Source organism: Peromyscus leucopus, chromosome 15 (genome assembly GCF_004664715.2).
Source record: "Peromyscus leucopus breed LL Stock chromosome 15, UCI_PerLeu_2.1, whole genome shotgun sequence".
Taxonomy (NCBI): Eukaryota; Metazoa; Chordata; class Mammalia; order Rodentia; family Cricetidae; genus Peromyscus; species Peromyscus leucopus.
In genome coordinates, this window is record NC_051076.1 from 52,240,272 (window position 1) to 52,264,829 (window position 24,558).

The 24,558-nt window shown below is 43.4% G+C and overlaps 1 protein-coding gene across 3 annotated transcripts; it reads right to left on the minus strand.

Moving 5' to 3' along the window:
* Nucleotides 1-1,087: 1,087 nt before the first annotated feature.
* Nucleotides 1,088-8,688, minus strand: Znf281 (zinc finger protein 281). Of its 3 annotated transcripts, XM_037211369.1 has the most exons (3): nt 8,538-8,647; nt 8,156-8,321; nt 1,088-8,047 (listed from the first exon to the last, which is right to left on the minus strand). In XM_037211369.1, exons 2-3 carry the CDS (start codon nt 8,301-8,303, stop codon nt 5,613-5,615), a joined length of 2,583 nt encoding a protein of 860 aa, XP_037067264.1. In that variant the 5' UTR covers nt 8,304-8,321; nt 8,538-8,647; the 3' UTR covers nt 1,088-5,612. The 3 variants fall into 3 exon arrangements, with proteins under 3 accessions (XP_037067264.1, XP_028713360.1, XP_028713361.1); XM_028857527.2 differs by having other exon boundaries at nt 1,088-8,321; nt 8,538-8,688; XM_028857528.2 differs by having other exon boundaries at nt 1,088-8,317; nt 8,538-8,682.
* Nucleotides 8,689-24,558: the final 15,870 nt, after the last annotated feature.

The window sequence follows — 24,558 nt, forward strand, 5'->3', positions numbered from 1 at the left end:
TAAACAGTGGAATAACACAAATGAACTAGTCACAACTTAAAATTTAAAAACATTTTTCAAGACAAAAACTATAAAATAAAGCACTCCAAGTTTTTATAACCACTCAAAACCATTGTTATAATGTCTTATGGCTTTATACAGTATACTTGTAAATTGCTTTTCTAGTGGATAGGAAATGTGGATTAAGAGTTTTTCATCTTAATTACTAAATTCTATGCATATTTATTTGGTCACACATAACCATATTTTTGACTAGCCTGGCAAAAATAAGTTACTTAAAATTCTTACCAACCAATGGAAGCTGTGTCACGAGTTACTAAAGAACAGATCTAATATATAAACAGAAAGATTAGCCATCTTTTTCCTAGATCGGGAATGTAAACAGAAGTTCACCACAGTTGTCTGTGAAGAGTTATTTATTAATTGTTCCACAATAGTACTAAAGTTCATAACAAACCAAAGTACCACAATCAGTCTGAACTAGAAGAATGGCAAAATAAGAACAGATTGCCAAAGATTGCTCCTTCAAAACTTGTTCCTCTTGACTTATAAACTATCCCTTATACTCAACCCCTACTCATTCTTCCTTTATTCTCTATAAATACAGAGAAAATACAAATCTCCCCCTTGGGAGTATAAGGTCTAAATCTTCAATGTTCCCCTTAGCTACTTATTTACACTTCCCAAGAATGACCCATTTCAAAATATAGCATGCTTTTCATGTCTTATCTCCCACATTTTGGCCCAGCTAGTCACATGTGGGCTATGGTGAGTAGTCTGACTCTGTTACACAAAAAAAACGGTATGGGCTGGTTGTGCTTGCTTGCACATCTGCCAGTCCATCTCCAGAATCTGCTTCTGTACAACTGAAGAGCTTCCAGAATTGGCCAATGATGATATTGCGAACATTTTTGTTGATGGAAACACCGTCAAGCCTAAGCACCTGCAAGGTGAGATGAGAAGGTGCGCCAAGAACTCCAGGTTCTACACAACTGGCCTATCACCCAACTTCAAGGCTTTCTATAACCCAAGTGTCTCCCACAGACGGTGAGGAAGTAAGCTGCAGATGAAGAAATTTATCACTGGATACATTTCAGGCATTAATTTTTTATTTGTACAATAAAATTTCAGAATATAGGCATCTTCTAAGGAAGGGATTCTTAATAGGTGTCCATACATGAGATATATGCTTGTTGACTGACTTGTAAATTACCATGTGCAGATGTATTTCCACTAATGTGCACTCAGGGAGGCACTGGACTCTACCAAGTGCCCAGTCTGTGAACCCCAAACTGTTAGGTAGTATATCACTGCATAAGCTATAAAGTTAAAAACTTAGAACCCTTCCAGGCCAGCCTGGTCTACAGAGTTCCAGGGCTACACAGAGAAACACTGTCTCAAAAAACAAAACAAAAATTTAGAACCTACATAAGTTAGTCACACTCAAATATATATTTAAGCAAAACAAAAAGCAAAGCAGAATTTTAAAAGTGTCTGTCCTCATAAAGGTAATGCCCTCATTAAAACTAAGTAGTCTCAAATTCTTTTTTTTTTTTTAATCAAGGGTAAGACAATAGAATCCCAAGGTGCTACCTTTAATGCTGTTCGTTCTAAGGAATAAGTTAAGGACATAAAAAAATAACATAATTCCCCTAAAAATCCACCAGGAACTCTAGCATCTCAGAGGGCACAAGCAGATTAATCACCTGCCCAGATCCCTCTCTCCATGGCACTGTGGACACTACCTTCAGCAGCTGGGGACCCATCCTGGCACTGGCAGTCCTGCCCTGTGTCGTGAGAACTACATCCTATCATTCTGTATCTACTGAGAACATGAGACCGCTAAACTCAGAAAATGATAGCCTTTAGAACGTTTTACTCTAAAAATAGTTGGTAGTTGAAATTTTTCCCCCTTCTCTCTTCAGGGAAGTTCAGTTCAACAAGAACCTATGAATTTAGAGGCTAAGGGTTATACATGAGGTTAGCTGTCACCCAGCCAGGCTGAAAGGTCACTAAACTTAATTATAAAATGCTGATTATCAGGGATGAAAACCATATTAAAATGGACAAGTTCTGCCTGATTAGTGCAATACTTGAAATCTGAGGTAGATGTTTGTATCATGTTTGCAATATTTAAAAAGTTAAGCACATTATTCTGTTCTCATAAAATCACCTCACAAACTACTGCTCAGTAATTGCTGAAAGGTAGTTACCATTGTCTGTGTATTTCAACAGAAACCCACAGCATTGCCCTCTACCTCACACCTAATGCCTTCTTTTCGAGACAGGGCCTCATGTAGCCTAGGCTGGCCTCAAACATCCTATGTAGCCAGAGATGACCCTTAACTTATCTGCCTCCACCTCCCTAGTCCTGGCTTATTTGGTTTGAGATAAAACCAACCCAGGGGCCTTGCGCATGCTGGGCAAGAACTCTATTAACTGATGATCTATATTCTCAGCCCACACATAGTCTAATGTCTTAAAAACAGGTTTTTAATTAAAATGATCAAATTTATATACATTCCATAAAAGGAAAACAGAAGGCAGGCAAGTGGGGTTTGAAATTCTTATCTGTTTTGAGCTAATCTGGGGAATAGAAGCTGTGCAGGGAATCAGGTAACTGGAGTCATCTAAAATTGAGTGAGGTCTCTGCTTAGCACTCAACTCCAAGAGACAACCAAGTGTGGGAGTAACTATGGCAAAACAAGCTATCCTACCTTCTAATGGCACAGGCCCATGCTTACCTTTACTATCAATTCTGTATCATTACACATGTACACACAGCCTCTACGAGCATTCTACCTTTTGGTATTTTGACTCCTAGTCCATCAATATCCATACCACTAAACCTCACAGAAGTTTTCTGATGTGCAACTTTTTCTTTCAGATAAGGTCCCATTGTGGCCCTGGCTGGCCTGAAAATCAGTTTGTAGACCAGTCTGGCCTTGAACTCAAGAGATTCACCTGCCTCTCTCTGCCTCCCTAGTGTTGGGACAAAGGGCATGGTCACCATGTTCAGCTTCTTTTATCAAATACCTTTACTACATCTTCTATATTACAATTTCACCTTTTCCTTCTAATATCTATGCTCTCAACTTCTTAACACATTAACTGCAATTTAGTTCTTTTTTCTTACTAAAAATGCTCAAGACCGTTTTAATCCATCATTCCGTAATTTTATTATAACCCTTTGAGGCAAAAGGATATATAACACCTTGAGCCAAAATACTGCGATTTATGATTTTAAATAGAGCCTCAATAAATAATCTCCCTAGGATAATATTTAGGATGGTTAACCTAGTTTCAATATAGTATAATTTACATATTAGATTTCTATTCTTTATATTATTGTGCACCTCACACAAAATATTCAATGCATTTTCATATAAACCTAGAAAGACAAAGTACATTAAAAATACAATAAAAAACGCAAGCTCCTAAATTACAATTTATAGCATTAATATGAATATTTTATGAAATGTAATCCACAGAAAACTGAAAAATATGACTAAGTGATATCTCCTTTCTTCAATTTTTGTGATTAACAGGACTTTTATTGGTAGTAAACTAGAGCAAACAATCAGAATAATACATATGTAGTATTCAGTACACACAATAAAAGTTAAAGAAATTCAAAACCTGTATAAAACAAAAGAGAGAGAGAGAGAGAGAAATCATACAGCTTAAGAGATACAGGGGTAAAGGTCCTCTCCATCCTTTGATCACACTTGTCTCTGTACCCAACAGAACTTACTGCACTTAGTAAGACATACAGACATTTTAGTACTGAGTGTAGTAAAAGAATTAAACACATTTTCTAAGAATCTTTCAATGACAAGTTGGTACCCTTTAGCTAACTAAAGCTAAAGGAAGGTGGGAAAAGGGAATTAACTAGTATTTTGTAACCATTTTTTAATAATTTCTTATTTTCAAAACACTGCTTTTATAACAGAAGTGTTTTACACTTGCACAATATTAATTACTTTATTATACATGGAAGCCTGTGGTAGGCTGATTACACAATAAGACTGCAAACAACCAGTGGTACTTTTCTGACGTCAGAAGAGTTCATAAGACTGAAACATCACCAAAAGTACATAAGAAACTCATCAGCATAAACATCAAAGTACATTAAAAAATATAATCAGGAAAAAAATACAATTGCTAAAAAGTGGTTTAGAGCGGAGCCACTGCCTATCAGTAGCTTCAAATGGCAATTAGCGTTCATAGCAAGTTCTGATGACAAGATCCCTGTACAATACTGACTAATACACCCCTTCAAAATGTACACTTAAAGGCTGCAATTTCACCAAGAGTTCTGATGGCATTAGTAAATATACACTCTTATCTGTTACACAAGCTATGCTACCAGGTGGAATTACAACCCTTTAATATCTATAGCTTGTACATGGACATCTGTATTGGGTTTGTTTAATTAAAAAAAAAAAAAAAGGTGATGTCAGGGATGTTTACCCTACTGTTTAGTATTTAGATGCCATAAGACATATAAAATGCATAATCAATTATCTACTAGATGATAAATCACTCTAAAATTGAAACCATCACGACAGGGAGAAGGAACAAGAAAGAAGGCCTAGAACTTTAAGAGGAAGTTAAGAACAAGTACCAAAAAACCAGAAGTGAAGGTGGTAAGTAATAGCACAAGTGAGAAAATGTTTTCAGGCCATGTATAATGAATAATGCATACCCCAAATTTCAATGTATTATGCAAATCCAACTTACTTTCTAATACTGAAACCAACCAACCACTTGGGTTTTAACACTGTACTAGACATTAACAGAATCACTTAATGGAATTACAGCCTTGTTACAGTTGGATAAAGAGGGTGCTTTTTATTTTTTCCTCTTTCTTTTATTAAAGCTATCATTCCAGGCTTTGATCAAAGATCCAAGAATATTTGTTCTACCAAGCTGGAATGAATGTGGGTTTGGAAGTTTGGAGTATATTTAAAAGCTGCAACAAAATATAGGTAGCCAACAATCTCAGAATTTTGGATCAGCCCAGACAGAGATAGCATTTGAAATGTTTTCGATCCCTTACTTAAATGATGAAATGTATATTCTATCAGCCCAGAAAGAGCAATCTGAAATGTTTAAGATCCCTTAACTTAAACAATGAAATGTGTATCATACTATTTGTAAATTGGATATTCCATTACGGTGATAACGTACAGAATTCCCATGCGTTATTACACTTTCCTGAGAGTAAAGCAATTAGAATAACCTTAATCCTATCAACAAAGTTTTTTTTTTCTTTTTTCTTTTCTTTTTTTTTTTCTGTAGTTTTTGTTTTTTTGTTTTTTTTGCATTTAAAACTTTTGGGCTATTCCCTGACAATCTATACAAGTAAGTTTGATTGCTAAACATTGTCACTTTGAATGTCAAACTATTTTTAATCTATTGATTTTGATTAAAAATCATAATACAAACAGCTAAAATCACACTAACAAAATAAACTAAATATGAAAAGTTGCATTGAAAGGGCATTACATTATTCTTAATAGGATCGTGTAGAAACATTCCAATGGCAGTGTTCTCAAAATAAAACAAAATTACATTAGAAGACTCCCAGCCTGGTCACTCTTGAGACCTTACCTGTAACTCTGGCTGGTGGGTGTCTTTACTCTTGTACTACATGGCTCACTTACATCAGACATCATATTTGTATACCCTGAGAAATCTGACACTGAAGTCCTTACTCTATGGTCCACTTCTCCATTAGAGTTAGAGATAAAGGTCATTGGCACCCTGCTGCCCGACTTAAACTGAGAACCAAATGCTTGTGCAAAGTTCTCAATCTGGTACGTTGTTCTAGGCTCTATGTCTTTCTGAGGATCGATCTGGCTAGCTAACTCCTGAGATGGAATCTGAAAGCTTGTTGAGGACTCTAAATTTTTCTGTTGTTCCTTCTGGCTAGTCAATTTCTGAGATGTGGACTGGAAGGCTGATGATGTCTCTAAGTTCTTCTGAGAATCGATCAGATCATCCAGCTCCTGGGAAGGTGTCAACTGCTGATGTGTAGCATCCAAAGCAGATAAATAAAGACCTGGTTGAGATCCAAACAACATCCCAAAAGGAGGCTTTGGCAATGAAGATGGCAACACTGAGGTAACAGATTGGCCAAACCCACACTCCAAAGGAGATGTAGTGTATATCTGTTTTTCTGGAAACAGTGTGTGGTTGTGGAGAGGTGAAGACAGACTGACAAACTGGAAACCATGTCCAAGAGTGAAGCCTGCGTTAGTCGATTTTTCAAAAGCCTGCTGGAGGTATTTGGAGTATTCTTGTAACATGCTTGTTTTATCATTTGAAGGTGTTTGGGTGCCTGGGCTCAAATTTTCTTCTTGAACCAACTCTGAGTGTTCTGAGGTGTGCAAATCCACTCGTGGTTCTGTTAAATTGAAAGGGTCCTCCTTCTGCGTTTCTGATTTGCTGGAGTACTGATCCAAAATACTTTGTAAAACCTCGTCAGGAATTCCAGACTTGTCGTGACAAGACTTGATTTCAGCATTTAGAGCTGAGGAGTCAATAAGTGACAAGGGTGCCTCATTGTCCAGAACACTGACACCTGCAGACTGAATGACTGACTGTTGGGAGACCATGTGGCCTACGTTTATAGAAAAGGCACTGTTGCTGCTGGCAGTTGGTAAATATCTTCTCTTCTTTGAAAACTGCATGGCATCGTCATAATTACTACTTATCTGACCTTGTTTGCCACTTGTACTTTGGAGGAGACCAATGGTCTCCACACTATTATTCGACACTATGCCAAGTGAGCCACCTGGTTTACCAGACAAGGATTTCTGTCCAACTACATCTGGTAACGGTGACACAAAATTAAGGTAGCTTTTGTCGGTACTCTTTCTGCTGCCTTTCTTAAAGATCAATTTTGGCACCCTCTTCTGCAGTTCATCTATCCCAGTGCCAATTATGCCTCCACTGGTAGACACAGTAGGCATTTCTACTGAGTAACTCTGCATGTTTATATTGTTTGACATTTGTGATTCATTTGCTTTGCCAGTCTTGTGTTCCTTATTTTCAATAGCTATGCTTTTGGACTTCGATTTTCTCCTTGAAGAACTGGTATTTCCCTGAGACAACACAGCCAGATTACCCATACTATTATGGTTCGATGACCCGGGATCTGCACTAGCGGCTCCTTTTGCTATGGCTTCACCACATGTGCGCCTGTGCTTCAACAATCTGTCAGTCCTTGAAAAATACTGTTGGCAAGTGTCACACTTATATGGCTTTTCTCCACTATGTGTCCTCTTGTGTCTCTCCATATGGTACTTCTGAATAAACTTCATGCTGCACTGATCACATCCAAAGGGTTTCTCTCTACTGTGAATTTTCTCGTGTCTCTGCAGTAGGTATTTCTGAATGAAACCCATACTACACTGGCTGCACTGGAAAGGTCTTTCTCCTGTGTGGATGAGGACGTGTCTCCGCAGGTGATAGGAGCTCCTGAAAGCAGCACTACAGTGATCACAGATATGAGGTTTCTGACTTGGGGAGAGGACGGCACCTTCTCCATCTCCAACCAAAGGTTTGGAAGATGCACTTGGCTTCCTCTTGGCTTTGATTCCCTGAGATTCTGGCTTTGGCCTCTTTGCCTTTTTGACGTTAGTGTCCTGCTTTGGCTCCTCGTTGCCATGGTCATCAGTCCTGCTGCTGCTGCTGCTGCTCAATAATACATCGCGGTGGTGCTGGGCTGGTTGCTGCTGGACATGCTGGTGGAGAATACTGAGGTCTTGGATGACGCCGTGGCTCCCCCCTTCCCCGCCTCCTAGGCCTGGCGATCTCTCTTCGGCCCCAGCGAACAGCCCCCCATAGTGGTGGTGGTGATGGTGGTGGTGGGACTGCTGCTCCTCGGGATCCGCAGGTTTCTCCTGTTTGATGCTCACCAAGGACTGCAAGAACCCCCAGGAGGTCCTCTGCGAAGGGAAGGCCGCGGCTGACGCCGCCGGCTCCTTCTTGAAAGTCATGTCCGGGGCTGGCGGAGGGGGGGGCTCTGCGGCCGGGGCTGCGGAGGTAGAGGAGGATAACACGCACTGCGGGGGAGGGGCGGCCGTCCCCGCCGGCCGGGTGAAGCTGGTGACCGGGGGGAGCCGGTGGTTGAACATAACCATACCCTGGGGAAAGGTGTGCTCCATCTCTGCTCTCCTGCCGGAGCCGGAGCCGGAGCCGCCGCCGGAGCCGCCGCCGCCGGAGCCGGAGCCGCTACCACCGCTACTGCCGGGACCGCCGCCGCCGCTGAGGAACCCGCTGCCGATTTTCATACCCCGGAGGAGGCCTGGCTGCGGAGAGGAGGGAGAGGAGGGAAGAGGGAGAAGGGCGGTAGGGCCGGGCCCCGGGCCGGGACCACCGCAGCGTTTGGGACCCGCCGCGCCGCCGCCCAGCCCGCACCGCGTCCGGCGCCCGTCCGCAGCCCCGCCGCCTCCGGCCCGGCACGCTCGGCCCCGCGGCCTTCCTGGCCGCCCCCGCGCCCGGCCCGGCCCGCCGGCCACACTTACGGGTTCCGCCGCCGCCGCCGCAGCCGCCGTCGCCTCCAGTTAATAAAAATAACGCCGTCCTCTCCACAATGGAATTAAAAGCCTCCCCGCTTCTGCGCAGCCGCGGCGCGGTGTCTGCCGGGAACTCCTCGGCCGGACCAGAGGGGAGCTCTAGGGGCTCAGTGCGCCTGCGCCGCAGTTTCCGCCTGGCCGGCCTGTCAATCAAGGGGGCGGTTGGGCGGAGCTGCTGGGGGCTGGGCAGGAGGGGCGGGGACTTCAGAGCCCGACCGCGGAGGGGCTTCCGCAGCCAGGGGACGTGATTGGTGGCTGCGTCGAGGGGCAGAGAGCGGCTGAGGGTTTCTGGGGGAAAAGACGCTCAGGAGGTGGAACCCCCAAGGGGCGGGAAGTCGGGGGACGCCGGGAGAGCGTGTGGCAGCGTGGCGTGGCGTGGGAGCCGCGGAGAAAGGCGCAGGAGAAGGTGGAGAAACTGAGGACCGGGATTTGGCATTTTCTTCACGTTAGGGTTTGCAGTCTAGGTATTGAATCAAAATCACACCTAGAAAAGGATTCCTTGAGCACTTGTGATTCTGTCTGAACGCGTTATACTCGTAATAGCATTGATTCCAGATACCTGTTGCCCTTCCTTTCAGATGGGGACAGTAATAACGCGTCTTTCCATTTACTGGAGGAGCCTTTGAGACCGCCATAGAGGTACCGTTGCAAAAACTTGTCTCACTGCCAACCTACCTGAAGGCTACTGCAGAGGGAAACCACATGTAATCCCAGGTGCAGCCGTCCTGTAAAACACGCCCACACATATTTCATCATCAGGATGGTATTTAAATGCCACATACCTTCTCAGTTGTCTGCATTGGCTTGTCACGTTGCTTGCTCTCTAGCCTCATCTGTAAAATACAGGCCATTGTTATTTTCTAAGATCTCTGCTAGGACACATACCCTTACCCTCCGGCCCATTTCAGTAATAGAAGGCCTAGAAACTCATGTAAAATTGCCCATTATTCAGTTGAGGGAAAATCAGGTAAAATCTTGAAATTAAAGTTCTACCAACAAGCCGGGCAGTGGTGGCGCACATCTTTAATGTGCTGGGAGGCAGAGTCAGGCAGATTTCTGCCAGGCCAGCCTGGTCTACAAAGCGAGTTCCAGGACAGCCAGAGCTATTACACAGAAAAACCCTGTCTCAGGGAATAACAACAACAAAATTCTACCAACAAAACCAAATAAGTATTTCCTTAGTGCCTAATAATGTGTAAAAGGCGCTCACTTTCACAGTGAGCATGCAAAAATCTAAACCAGTAACTTTCCTAGGAGTATTTATACATCACTGACATTTTTAATAAAAGGACCTGGGCAGTAGTTGTTTACATGGTATTACATGTTTTCTTAAATTGCAGCCCGTTTTCTCATAGTGTTTCACTAAATGACTTCTTGCAATTAAAGAACTTCCCTGACAAATTTCACAATTAAAACCATAAAGATTATTCTTTACTTCCACAGGCCTCTCTGAGTCTGCCTGCAAAAGTTAAAAAACTGTATTTTATGAGTAGTTTGATGTGGCATTGTACCTTTCTAACCCATGCAACTACATTTAAGTATTTCCTGCAACTGTCAAGTATAGCTAAGTGTTAAACACTGAAAATTCAAAAACTTCAGGCGGTAATAAAATGCTAGTCGGTGCCAGTGAGAAATGAGGCTGTCCCTTTATTCGGGGTGTCAGTGTTTAATAGTAAGCTGGGATGCATATAAGCTAGTCCAAGCATGAAGGGCAGTAGGACACTCATATGAGAAGCCAACTTTGTCCCTCAGTTATCAAGATAAGAAACCTGTCATTTCTCTCATTCACTCTGTCAGCCTTGAGCTACTCCAAGCAGACTTACCTCTGTGTTGTACACCCCATCCATCAAGAAGATGAAGAGACCCTGTAAAATAAAATGGAGGGGGAAAGCTGTTAACGCTAATCATTCCAGCAGTGGAAATACCTGAAATAAACTTTCCTGGGAACAGACAAAAGAAGACACACTTCATCAAGGTCGATTTATTTTCCCGTTTTTCACCATTAGAAGCTGTACCTTGAGCATTTATATGACAACACACCAGCACATCACTTACACTGCTTGTGCTCTTCAGTTCTTCAGTGATAGAAAATAAAAATAGCATCCAACTACATAAAATTGTAATTGGGGAAATCAATGTATCAGTTTCTGGGAGGCAGCTGGGGGATGAAAAAGATGAAAGTCGGGATATCATCAAAGTAATATTAGAAACAGCACTAGCCATTAATATTTCTAAGCACTGCTTTAGGCTGCAGCAACTTCAGTATATTTGTTAAAAATCTTTGATGCTACAAAATTGGGAAATAATTGGAAGATTAAACACTAGGGGTTACGGACATAGTTCAGTGGTACTGTGATTACCTGCTGTGGGTAAGGCTGTGGGTAAGGCTATGGGCTTGAACCCCAGTACCAGGAAAAAACAGCCAGCCTCCTTCGGACCCTCAAAAGTAAAGAGATAAATAGATGATAGGGGACTTCAGATGTAGCTCAGCAGTTAACTGTTGCTCTCGCAGAGGATCCGGGTTCAGTTCTCAGGGGATCCTGCAGATATGCGCATGGTGCACAAGCATGAATGCACGTGAAAATTCATACACATAAAGTAAATAAGTCTTCAAAAGAAGATAATCAATATGCATTGTCGGTTCATTTCAAACAGAGTCTCACTATATAGTCAAGGCTGGTCTTCAGCACCTATTCTTCCTGCGTCTGCCTCCCAAGCACTCAAATCAGAGGCTTAAGTCACCATACCTGGAAGTACAAATAATTTTTAAAATGACACTTAATTTTAAAAAAGATTTCATTTGTTTGAGACAAGATCTCTCTATGTAGATCAGGTTGACCTAGAACTCACAGAGATCCACCTACCTCTGCCTCTCCAGTGTCTCCCAGTTTTCTTAACTGCTGAGCCATCTTTCCTGCTCCTAAAATTAAGACTTAAAAGGGCTGGAGATGTTGCTCGTGCTGGAGTGTTTACTTAGCATGTACAAGGCTCTGGGTTTGATTCTCTGGTCTGCCAAAAAGTGGGGAGAAGCTTTTGTTTGCAACTCAGTCAGTGGGTTTAAGATATCAGTTCCAGTTAAGACAAAACCTTACATTATTAGATTTCATGCTACAATCTAATTATGGTCTATATGTGCTTACTAGCCTTTAGCTTAGAAATGTTTAATTAGGTGGGCTTGGTGGTGCAGACCTGAAATCCCAGCTACCCTGGAGGTTGAGGCAGGAGAATCAAAAGTCCAGCTGGCTAATTTAAGGAAATCCTGCTTCAGAATCAAAAGATAAATACAGAAAGGACCGGGGATGCAGGGTGGTGGTAGAGCCCTTTTGTAGCATGTGTGAAGAAGCCCTAGGTTTAATCCACAGCACCAGTCAAAATAAGACAAAATTGTAAAATACAAATTAAACTTCACTTTTATAGACCAGACTGGCCTCGAACTCACAGAGTTCTCTGCCTGCTGAGTGCTGGGATTAAAGGTGTGCTCCCTCCACCGCCTATTAAAAAGTCACTTGAACCTAAAACTCTTGGGCGAAGAGGTGTGGTGTACTCCTGTAATCACGGCACTGGAGACACAGAGGAGGGCAGATCTCTGTGAGTTCAAAGCTAGGCTACATAGTGAGTCCAAGGCCCGTCAGCACTATACAGTGACGCTGTCTCAAAACCAACAAAAACAAAACGTAAACATAGCTGGGTGGTGGTGGTGGTGCACTCGGGAGGCAGAGGCAGGTAGATCTTTGTGAGTTCAAGGCCAGCCTGGTCTACAGAGTGAGATCCAGGAAAGGAGCAAAGCTACAGAGAAACCCTGTCTCAAAAACAAAACAAACAAACAAAAATCCACCTAAACATCTTAATATATGGAAGTTAATAAAACTGATCTGCCAGGCCAGCAAGGTGGTTCAGCAAAGACGCTAGCTAGCAATGCCTCTTCCACTGATAATTCCCTTTCCAATCTCTTTTTTTTTTTACACTGTGTGTGTGTGTGTGTGTGTGTGTGTGTGTGTGTGTGTGTGTGCCACAGTTTTCCGCTGGCTCCACAGGGATTTCATGAGTCAGACTCCGGTAGTCAGGCCTAAGACCAAGCATCTTTACCCACTGAGTCAGGTCACGAGGCCCAGGTCACTCAAATTTTATTGATGAAGTAGGAATATTTTACTTTGTGCAATAAATGAATTCCACGATCAAATCAAACTTCCTGAATATTACATAATCCAAGTTATGACATCTATATTAGGAACCCAGCTGTTTACATAAAATCTAGAGTTTGAAAATCAAATAACTCTTCTGTGACCATTCATATAATTTATATATAATTTCATAAGGTCAGTTTTCTCTAAAGGAAGGGTTAAGAGAAAAATCATGTTTTCCCTCACGTTCTGGTAAACGGCAGTATGTGAAGGGTGACCCAGAGTTCCTCACTGGGCTTCTGTCTCTGTTACTTATTTTAAATCGTGATGTAGTTAATGCTCTCCTTTTTGAAAACAGGGTCTAGACTGGTAGTAGGTTTTGGACACAGGCAGTTTCAATCTCCACGTTTCCTTTTTCTCTGTGCTTTCTCCTCCACCCGACAGACTTTGCACATGCCAGCAGACCCCGCTGTGGCTTCCACAGACCACACGAAAGTCTGAACCTCAAGATACTCCAGGGGTTCTGCGACTCTCTTGAGGCATCTCCCACATGCTGCCACAGCCGTGGAAAGTAATGCATTAAAACTAGGACTCATTTGTCTGTAGGTCCGGCACAGGGTGGGATGTTCCCCACAGCATCACCAGCTACTGGAGTTCTGATCACGTACTGCCTTCTGACTCTGCAGATTTCATAAACTCTCGTGGTGCACACACACCTCTTCTCCATGCATAGACTCAAACAGAGACATTTGGACATCAGCATCTGGAGTCATAGTGGTTCATTGCATTTACAGCCAGCAGAGAAAAATACCTTCAAGCACAGCTGGAGGGGGACCAGCTGCCAGTCTTTAACCGGCACTGAGATTTCTGGAACTTCCACACCAACTTTCTGTCTTCCTGCACAGTGCCACATTTCCAGGATGAAAGAGCCCTCACACCTGGAGAGTGCTTCCCGCCAGGAAATCCACAGGCATGTCCGTCCCGCGTCTACACGGGCCAAGATGCAAATGACTTACATAAGTGCGTTAACCTGTAGGGATCCTAGCTTCCTCAACATTCTGGTGGCAGGAATTGACGGGAAGCACCCAGAGCGCAGCCAGATTCCTGCGAGCAGGTGTGTAGTTTGTGGGTAGGAGCCAGGACCGGGAAAAGAACACCGGGTATCACATCTGATACTCTACAGGCGCTAAATATAGCGATGTAAGGGAAAGGGGAGAAACATGCCATCTCTGTCTCACTTATCGGCGACACGTTGAAAAGCAGGGCAGCTTTGTGCTTGTTTTCACGGTTGCAGAAGTCCACTGGGCCGCCGCTGTGACAGGGTCAGTGACGGATGCGAGTCTGTTGTTTTTTTTTGTTTTTTTTTTTTTTTTTCGAGGTTTTCTGTTAGCTTGACTACTCTGTGCTTCTGCGGTCCATGTCAGGACTATTTCAAAGCCCGTTGCTATGCTGATTACTGACAGGCACGCTGTATTATGTCTGATTACTCTTCTTCGGTTCGGATATTTCAAACCATCTGACAGATAGGCGGTTCTGGGATCAGAACGCAGGGCGGTGGCACTCAGCACAGCGTGTGCCCAGGAAAGAGTAACACAGATAATGCTAATGTATGGATAACATTCTCATTGTACTTTGATTTACATAATTCCGTTTGTTCCGTCCGTCTGTCCGCACGTGGACACCGCAAAGGGGGAGGGAGGCTTTGAGGCTTGCTCCAGGTGCCACACCACAGACAGGTTGGCCGAGCCTTTGCCTCCTTATATAATTAATACTCTTCCCTGGCCTTGAATAGACCCATCCATGGTTTTAAGTCACCAGCTTCAGAGTAATGCAACTGGTGAGGCGCTTAAAATTTAGGTCTGTGGCATCGGGGGTGTAGCTGACTCAGGGCAGTGCTAGCTGAGCATGGACAAAGCCCTGGGTTTGATCTCCAGCACCTCATAAAACTGCTCCTGATGGATGTAATACCGGCACTCATGGAGGCAAGAGGACCAGAAGCGAAGGCTATCCTCAGCAACATGGCGTCTTTGAGCATAGCCTTGGCATCATGAGACTCTGTCTCAAAATAAAATAAATATTATGAAACATAAATATCAGGCTTACCAAAAGCATATTATAGCTGGATGTGTTAGCTCATGTCTGTAATCCCAGCATTCAGAGGAGGCTGGAGTTTCCCAAGTTGAGTATAGCCTTGGCTACATAAGAAGGTATAGGCCAGCAAGACCCTGTTTCTAAAATAGTTTTTTTTTTTAAATTAGAGAAAAGAAAAGCATATTGTTGGTTTTCACCCCCATTGTGCTTTTTTTTGTTTTGTTTTGTGGCACTAGGAACAACTCCAGGCCCTCAAACGTGCTAGGCAAGTTCTGTCCACTGCGTTAGTCCAACTCTTGGCCTGTTAAGATAGGCTCTTACTATGTAGCCCAGGCTAGCTTGGAACTTGCAGTCTTCCTGCCTCTTGCCTCTGCTTGCTGAGTACGAGGCTCACCCCCACCACACCCAGCTTGGCTTCTGATTTTGGAGACAGACTTCCTCACTGCAGCTAAGTCTTAAGTCTAGCTGGCTTTGAACTTCCAGTTCTCCTTCGTTAGCCTCCTGTATCACGTGCTCAGTCACTTCAAAGTTTGAGTAGCTCACAGGGTCAGGGGTTCAGTGTCCATTAATAGTGCTTCAAATAACCCGACTTTCCTTCCAATCTAGCAAGCAAAACAGGAAACATGCTTCGTAAGAGTGACTCTGAAGCTATGGGCCAGGTTCTGTCTCCTGTTCTTTGCTAATGAATTCACTCATTCAGTGATACATACCTTCCCTTCCAGTTGCTAGGAAACACTTTCCCATCAAAGACTGCTAGGTACCCACACAGTTAGATATTATCATAGTTTTATGAATTTTTTGAGTTGTTTTGTTGTTGTTGTTGTTGTTGTGTGTGTGTGTGTGTGTGTGTGTGTGTGTGTGTGTGTGTGTGTGTGTTTGAGACAAGGTCTTATTCTGGAGCCCAGGCTGATTTTAGGATCCTTCTTCCTGCCTCAGTCTCTCAAGTACTAGGATTACAAGCATGTTCTACCACACCCAGCATCCTTTGCTGAATTTCTTTGACTGTGTGGTATCTCTTTATTCTTTATATCTTTTAAATAAATCATGCTCCAACCTACTTTCTATAAGTAGTTCCTGTTGGGAGCACATCTCGTGGGAACAAAACCATCACTGCACAAGTCTGCACATTTCAAGTTGTCTCTTGAAGCTCTGGGCACAGAGGCAGAAAACTAGACATTTAAATGCCCCTCAACAAATGGATGGCTCAATAAATTGTGCTACCTTCATCCCTGGGAACATTAGGCAGCTAGAACAATGGGTTAAGGCTGTGTTTATTAGCTACATGTTATATGTTCTCATGTAGTTATTTTGTGTGTATGGTGGGGGTGGCAGGGTACACATGTGAAGATCAGTGGTAATTTCTAGGAGTCTCTTCTCTCCTTCTATGTGGAATCCAGGAATTAAGCTCATGCTTTCAGGCTTCTATTAGCTAAGCCATCTTGGGACCCTTTGTGCTCATCTTTATAAAAGAAAAACACTTCCTTTTCTCACGCCACATCTCAGGGGGTAAACAGGGGAAGGATATGCTCACCAGAGGGCCACTGGCTTCCTAGTGGGAAGCCAGAGAAGGGAGGAGGCAAGCCAGAAACACGCATGCCAGGAAAACTGGAAAACATACCACTGTTAACAATCTAAGGCAGGCCAAAGTGCATCTCATGTTTTGTATCTTGCTACTGTAAATCCAGAAGATAGGATCTGCACTTAGATAAGGATCTAAACATGTTATCTAGTAGCCATGGGACACTGGCCCCAAGATACCCCCCTGCTTAAAGGAGCTCCGTGCAGAATGCAATACTAAGACAGGGGACCTGACCACCCAGAGAGCCAAGGGACTCGATGAGGTGGGGCATACAGTATGGAAATGCTGGATCAAGGAAGGATTCACATCTAGGGCAGAATGGCTCAAGATATTTCTTCACACTGGGACTGGAGAGGTGACTCAGCAGTTAAGAGCACTGGCTGCTCTTCCAGAAAGGATCATGGTTCGATTCCCTGCATCCACATGGCAGCTTACAATCACCTGTCACTTCAATTCCGATGGATCTGACACCCTCTCTGGGTTCTGGGAGCGCTAGGCCCGCATGTGGTATACAGACACGCATGCAGGCAAAACACCCATACACACACATAAAAAAACAATTTTTAAAAAGATTTCACCATAGAATAGCACACTTTGAAATTGGTGAATTACATATTTCTAGAATTTTTCATTAATATTTTTGGACCAAGGTCGACCATGAGTAATTGAAATCAGGCTGTGAAACTATGTTTAAACGGGCACCACACACATATAAAGACAGTTAAAAATAAAATCTGAAAGAGATCAGAGGTCTGGAGAAAGACACAGAATAACTATCAGGGATTTTATCATTATATATGTATATCTCTATAAAATATACATACAACAAATCCATTAAAAATAAGTCTAAATAGTTCCACTTGTTAAAACTCATTGTCGTCACTATACAAAATAGTAATCGAGAAAAAGCCCCTCTGTGTGTGTGTGTGTGTGTGTGTGTGTGTGTGTGTGTGTGTGTGTGATTCACTTTATAGCACCCAAGCTGGCCTTAAATACATGTTCCTGCCTCGGCCTCCTGAGTGCTGGGATCACAGGCATCTGTCACCACTCATGGTTTTATGGACTGCTGGAGATCAAGCCCAGAGCTTCAACGATGAAAACACTCTCCCAATTGATAGATGAAAAGAAACAGGGCTGGGAGATGGCTCTGAAGGCAAGAGCATCGGCACTGTGGCCAGGAAACCTGAGTTTGAGTTCCTAGCGCCTACATAAAAGCTGGGCGTGACGACCTGTGCCGTAACCCCAGCAGTAAGGCCTTGGGGACAGTGGAGATGGGTAAATCTTGAGAGTTCCCTGGCCAGCAGCCTAGCCAAAACAGCCAGCTTCCAGTTCAGTGGGAAGCCCTTTGTCAAGGAAACAAGGTGGAGAGTGATAGAGGAAGACCTTCAAATCCTCTTCCAACTTCCACGTGTCCGTGCGCGCGCACGCACGCACGCACGCACGCACGCGCGCGCACACACACACACACACACACACACACACACACTCACGAGAAATGCTTACAGGAGCTAGTCATACAGTGGTCCACACATCAGTCTTTCCAGGGGAAAAGAGTGGGTTGTGTGAAGGAAGTTAAATCTAGTGAGTTTCTGCCTCCTTTGCATCGAGCATGTGATAGAACTGTTTCTGAAAACCTGATGGTTGAAATAGGAGGAGGCAGTGTCATGAGAGAGGCCCTGGGCGGGGCCAGAACATTACAGAAAAAGAGTCTATGGGGGCACAGTATGGAAGGCATTTGGTGCACCTCCATCTTCCGGGGGATCAGAACTGCCAGGGCTCAAAGTTTGAGAGAGAAGAGAAGGAGGTAAAACTGGAGAGAGAGAGAGAAGAATCGGGTTATGAAGGTCTCGCATGTCAGGTAAGAAATTCAGCTATTCGTCTTTAAGAATGGGGCGGGGGGGGGGGTCTGCTGTGGATATCACTCTATATAAATAAAACACTGATAGCTAATGACCAGGCAGGAAGTATAGGCGGGACAAAGAGAGAGGAGAATTGGGGAAACAGGAAGAAGGAGGAGAGACACTGCAGCCACCGCCAGGAGAAGAGCATGTAGAGACGCCGGTAAGCCACCAGCCACGTGGCAAGCTATAGATTTATAAAAATGGGTTAATTTAAGATAAAAGAACAGTTAACAAGAAGCCTGCCATGGCCATACAGTTTATAAGTGATATAAGCGTCTGAGTGATTATTTTATAAGTGGATTATGGGACTGCGGGGCTTGGGGAACCTGGAGAGAAGCCCTCCAGCAACAAATGGCGCCCAACGGCTCGAGTTTCCACCTTAAACTGAGAATATTTAATAACCAATTCTAAACAGAGCCAAAACCAGGTTCCTGCTTCTTGTCTCATACGGACAGCTAGATGCGGCAAAACGCAAGTTTGAACACTGGCGGTTCCTGGCGGGTGTGTTTGACCGGCAGTATGGAGGAAATGAGGCATCTACCAGCGGCAAATTAAGCTGTATGGTAGATTTAGTCTTTACTAGTATTTAAAAAAAAAAAAAAAAAAAAAGAGGTTTCTGGGCTACACGCTGCTTTGATAAAAGCTTAGACCCACTATTTCTGAGACTTGATGACTCCCAGAGCTGGCGAAAACGTACCACTGCCATGTTGGGAAGCTGAAGTGGGCGGAGCCAGCAGCCACAGCGCCGTTTCAGGCTTACAATGGTACAGTTTAAAGCAATAGGCTCAAGGCTCAAGGTAATATAAAAAATAAGCCACGTAACGATGGCTACCACACAGAGAATCTGGATTATGTTGTCTTTGATATTCGTAACTGAAGAAAACATTTGATTACAAAAGCTGTTGAGTTATGCCAAAATGTATATTTAAAAGTACCTTGACTTCAAAATTTGGATATAAGGATATGTTACTTTGGAAAAGAAGTTCTGCTTTTGTCTCCACAGAAAGCCAGAGGCTGTGGATTTGTTCCAGATTAAGATACATCAGGTTTCACCAGCCAAGACCCCTGAAAGGTCTCTGATAACACCATGGCCCAGATGATCCAACATCCAGACCGGTTTCAAGGCAACTGGTTCACACAATACAGCCTCACGGACTACCCCATAGGTCTAAAATTTTCTTTGTATCCCATAAGATACAGTGCCCCCTCCAGCAGGAAGTAGTAAGAGATGCTACGCCCAAATTCCCAAATATACCAAGCTGGCTTTAGAGATGGAATTGGCTCACTCCCCTCTAAACCCAGACATATTGCTTTAAAAAAAAATGGTTAAAAGATTCTTGTGTCCCAAATCAGAAGAGCCCTCTGGTGTGGGACAGAGAAAAACCAATATTTTTATTTAAAACAGGTTGATTATAAATGTGATCTCTTTCTAAAAAAGAAAAGGGATATAATATGATATATAGGAGGATATGGAGATGATAAGATAAAAGGGTAGATTAATGAACCTACTTTTAAAGAATAACTTGTTTAAAATGTTTTACATTGGTATAGATTTTAGTTTATGTTTAAAATGTTTTACATTGGTATAAATTTTGGTTCATTGATACAAACTTGAAGTTAATTTTGTTATACTCTCTCTATATATGTATATATTTCTATTCTTGTTTGAGGTGTTGTATTTATATAACTCATTTAAAATTGTAATGGATAATTAAAAAATAGATTAATAATTAGTCATCTATGATAATCATATCTGTAGCCATGTTAGTTAAGTCTTCTAGGTATACATAGATATATTTCAGATAGATAGGTAATCTTCAAACACTCATAGACCTGGAGAATATGGCATTTAAATAACTTAAAATTCTGTTGATGTGAGACACAATTGCTCCTGGCTGCACCAATTGATCCCGAGAGAATGTTGGGCTTCTAAGACATTTCCATTTGGAAGTTTGTCTTTTTGGCACAAAATGGCCTACTGGGCAAAGAACTGCCTTGCTTGATGGCTGACAGTACAAATGCAATGCTATCCTTTCTGGACAAGCGGGACACAAGGAAAGCGACCACTGTACTCTGCCAAGACAGGGTAAGATGGTCTCTTAAAATTCCTGCTTCTAAAAATGGTCTGTCAGATACTCTAGGCCTGTAGCCAATTTGAATGCACCAACAATGCTGAGAAACATTAGGTGACTGTCCAGGCTGCCAGCTGTCTTGGTCTACTCTTGCAAGATTCCGAAAGTTGCTTGCATCCATCTACCATTTCTCAGGTACCATTATGTTCCTTCTCAGGTCTTTGATGTGGTTGAAGACTAGATAGTCGTAATTTCCTCAGTTATGATAAAAGATAAGTTAGCTATAAAACCTTAAACTCACAAATATAAGATAGATAAGACATCTTCTTTAATATTGTAACTAATTCTTGCTCGGTAATTGTTTTGTTATATGTAATTTTACCATGTTAAAGTTAAAACCTTCCTTTTTTAAAAAAAGAAGAAAGGGGAAGTGCTGTGGATATCACTCTATATAAATAAAACACTGATGGCTAATGACCAGGCAGGAAGTATAGGCGGGACAAAGAGAGAGGAGAATTGGGGAAACAGGAAGAAGGAGGAGAGACACTGCAGCCACCGCCAGGAGAAGAGCATGTAGAGACGCCGGTAAGCCACCAGCCACGTGGCAAGCTATAGATTTATAAAAATGGGTTAATTTAAGATAAAAGAACAGTTAACAAGAAGCCTGCCATGGCCATACAGTTTATAAGTGATATAAGCGTCTGAGTGATTATTTTATAAGTGGATTATGGGACTGCGGGGCTTGGGGAACCTGGAGAGAAGCCCTCCAGCAACAGGGGTCACTAAAGAATTTCAATTGAGAAAGTCATGTGGTCAAATTTCAAAGATAAATATTAAACTGGGGTGGAGCATGTAGCCGTGTGGCCATGCATGCACCTCCCAAGCGCTGTGAAAACAAACAGCAGTCTCCCCAGCAGTGGAGGTGGTCTGAGGTGGCCCAGGTTAGGCACAAGGTGACCTGTTAGGGTGGTCCAGCTATGAGAGAATCTGAACTCAGGACATGGTTGTGCGAGTTTGAAGGTTTGGGAAGTGCACACTGGGCGTGGATGCTAACAGCACGGGGGACCACTAGGACAGAGCCAAGGTACAGGTGACTCTGGGATTTCTGGTTTCTGTGATGGGCCAGGTTTGCGGTACTGTTTTCGCAGAGAATTAAATAGAAAAGTATGCATGTGGTGTGCAGGCTAGTTTTTAATGTCAGCTTGACACGGCTGGAGTCATCTAAGAGGTGGGAAGCTCAGCTGGGAAAATGGTGCCATAAGACCGGGCTATAGGCAAGCCTGTGGGCTTGATTAGTGATTGATGTGGGAGGGCCCAGTGCATTATGGGTGGGGCCATCCCTGGGCTGTTGGTCCTGGTTGCTATAAGAAAGCAGGCTGAGCAAACCATGGAGAGCAAGCCAGTGAGCAGCACTTCTTACTGGCCTCTGCATCAGCTGCTGCCTCCAGGTTCCTGCCCGGATCGCCTTCGATGGTGAACTGTGACATGGGAGCGTAAGCAAAATAAACGCTTTCTTTCCAGAATTTCTCTTGGTCATGGTGTTTTATCACACAGCAATAGAAACATTTAGACAGAGCAGGTAAGAAGATTCCATTTGGAGTGCGAATGTGATGGTGTGTGCCTTTGAGAGAACGTTGGGAAGGGATGTAGATGTGGGAAACCCCAAAGTACAGGAAGTTAAAGCTGGCAGTCACAAAGTGTGCAAAAGAAGGTGATAGCTTTGGAGAGTTCTGGAAAGTATCAACCCTTGAGAGACAAACAGAAAGGAAAAAAAGAAAAAAAAAAAACTAGTGAAGAAGCGATTAGATAAATAAAAAGAGATTTTTGCCTGCCATGATGGTACACACTTTTAATCCCAGCACTCAGGGAGCAGAAGCAGGTGGATCTCTGAGTTTCTAAGCCAGCCTGGTTTACGTGTTAAGTTCTGGGTCAACTAGAGAGCTATTTAGTGAGACTGCACCTCAAAAATAATTAATTAACTAATAGCAAAGGTAAAAAGGCTATTTGGTTTTGCATGGAACAGCTGAGAGAGTTCACCAGAGGGAAATGCTTAGAGGCAAACAGAGGTTCAGGCCTTAGACTCGGAAACCAGACTCCCTGGGTTCCAGGACAAACTCTGGCGCTTACCTACACAAGTTAAATTTCATTGTTCCTGCATTTCATCGTCTATAAAAGGTACACAATGGCTGTACCTATCGCTCAGAGCTGGTGTGGGGATTAAGTAAATTGCATTTGGGAAGTGCTTAGAACTTTTTAGCAGTTGGGACAAGGTAATCGCTGTGTGAGTGAGTGACTGGTAGATTGTCACAGTAGTATCAAATACTAAAGTACCTGAAAACGCCACTGGATTCTGGACTTAGCAATTCATTCTATTTATATTTGAGTAGCTACTATATGTCAGGGCACTAAAGATAGAGTTATGAACGAAACCCTGACCTTGCCCTTGAAGGATCTAATGTTCTGGTGAGCAGCCATGTTTAATACGGTGCATGGTTCCTGTCCCCTACGCCTCGCCTCTCTATGCCTAGGCTGCAGCACCGTATGTTGCAGAAACTAATGCACAGCGCAGAGGAGGTAAGCCAGCCTCCAAGCTGGAAAGGGACAGCCCCAGGATCTGACTGAGTTCAACGGGTGCCCTAGCCTCTACATCTTACCATTTCCGGATGGCTGCTGGTGACCTCGGTAATAGTTTTAGAAGCGTGGCGAGGCAATACTCAGAGAGCAGTGAACCGAGTATTGAGTAGACTCTATAGAGCAAAACCTCTCCCCAGAGGGGCAAAGTAACAAAGCTATAGATTGGCGGTGGCCTTGGCTCGTCAGTGGCAGAGTAAGAAATGTTGATTTAGTTAAATCAAGTGTGTTCTTTGGTCAAGTCTTTCTCCAATACCTGTTTCCCCAGTGACGTTGCAGTGAACGGTGTGGTAGCCAGTTCACTATGAACCTCTCTGGTAAACGGTTTATGTCTGACACTACTTATCGAAGCAATGTAAGTTGGCTATCAGATGGACACATAGCAGACCCTCATTCTATAAGTAAAAAAAAAAAAAAAAAAGAATCAAGCGGGGTGGTAGTGACACACACCTTTAATCCCAGCACTCAGGAGGCAGAGGCAGGCCCATCTCTGTGAGTTCGAGGCCAGCCTGGTCTACAGAGCAAGTTCTAGGACAGCCAGAGCTACACAGAGAAACCCTGTCTTGAGATAAATAAACAAATCAATCAATCAATCAATCAATCAATAAAACAAAACAAAACACTGCCACCACTACCACCACCACCAACAACAACAACAAAACCCAAAATACCCAGAGAGAATGGATTGTATTCTCCACTAAATTTAAAATTACTAAGGAGATCATTTGGGATCCTGATGTTTTGCTAAGTCGGAGAGAACACAGAGGCTCCTTTTGGCCTGTCCTTGGCTGGTCTCAGGAACCTGCATTTTGTTGTTGGCTATTGGCTGATTTTAAAGTTTTCTTCCTGAGGACAGGACTGAGGGTCTCAATGCATGCTAGAGAAGCTTGCTGCTATCGGCCCAGCTGTTTTGTGTCTTGAGATAAAGAATCACTTATGTAGTTGAGGCTAGCCTCGAATTTAAGATGCTCCTGTTTTTGGCTCCTGGGTGCTGCGTGAACTTGCTCAGGTGTAGCAGGTTTTTGTCTGTTTGAGGTCTCCCCCTCGCCAGACAGGTTTTCTTTGTGTAGCCCTGGCTGCCCTGGAACTTGATTTGTAGACCAGGCTGGCCTGGAACTCACAGCGATAGACCTGCCTCTGCCTCCGAATGCTGGAGTTAAAGGCGTGTGCCACCGTGCCCCGGCTGCTTTTTTGTTTTTGTTTTTACAGTTAAAGTGATTTGTCATATGTGATTTAGGGCATTACCACGTTATAGGTCTAAGCTACAGGATTTCAAAATATGGTTTAAATATATAAACCAGCGCCCCCTTCATTTGCAAATAGAAGAGCCCTGCCTTCAACCAGGAAGGACAAACAGAAGGGAAGGACACTTGCCAAAAGGATACTGGGCTAGCTATCAGAGTTGAATCAATAATTGCACAATTAATTCTCAGGATGGCCAGGAGGTCTCTGGTTGCTTCTCTTTTGTTCTCTGGAGGGAGATGTGTCCCACAGAAGTGGGCTCTTCCGGTTCCCATGAGATGAAACAGCTTTTCCCCTTCGGCTCTCGAGGAACATCTGGCTCCATCCCACTCA

Bases quoted from the DNA above. Each gene is read 5' to 3' on its own strand.
- Znf281 (XM_028857527.2), bottom strand. From the start codon at position 8,303: ATGAAAATCGGCAGCGGGTTCCTCAGCGGCGGCGGCGGTCCCGGCAGT.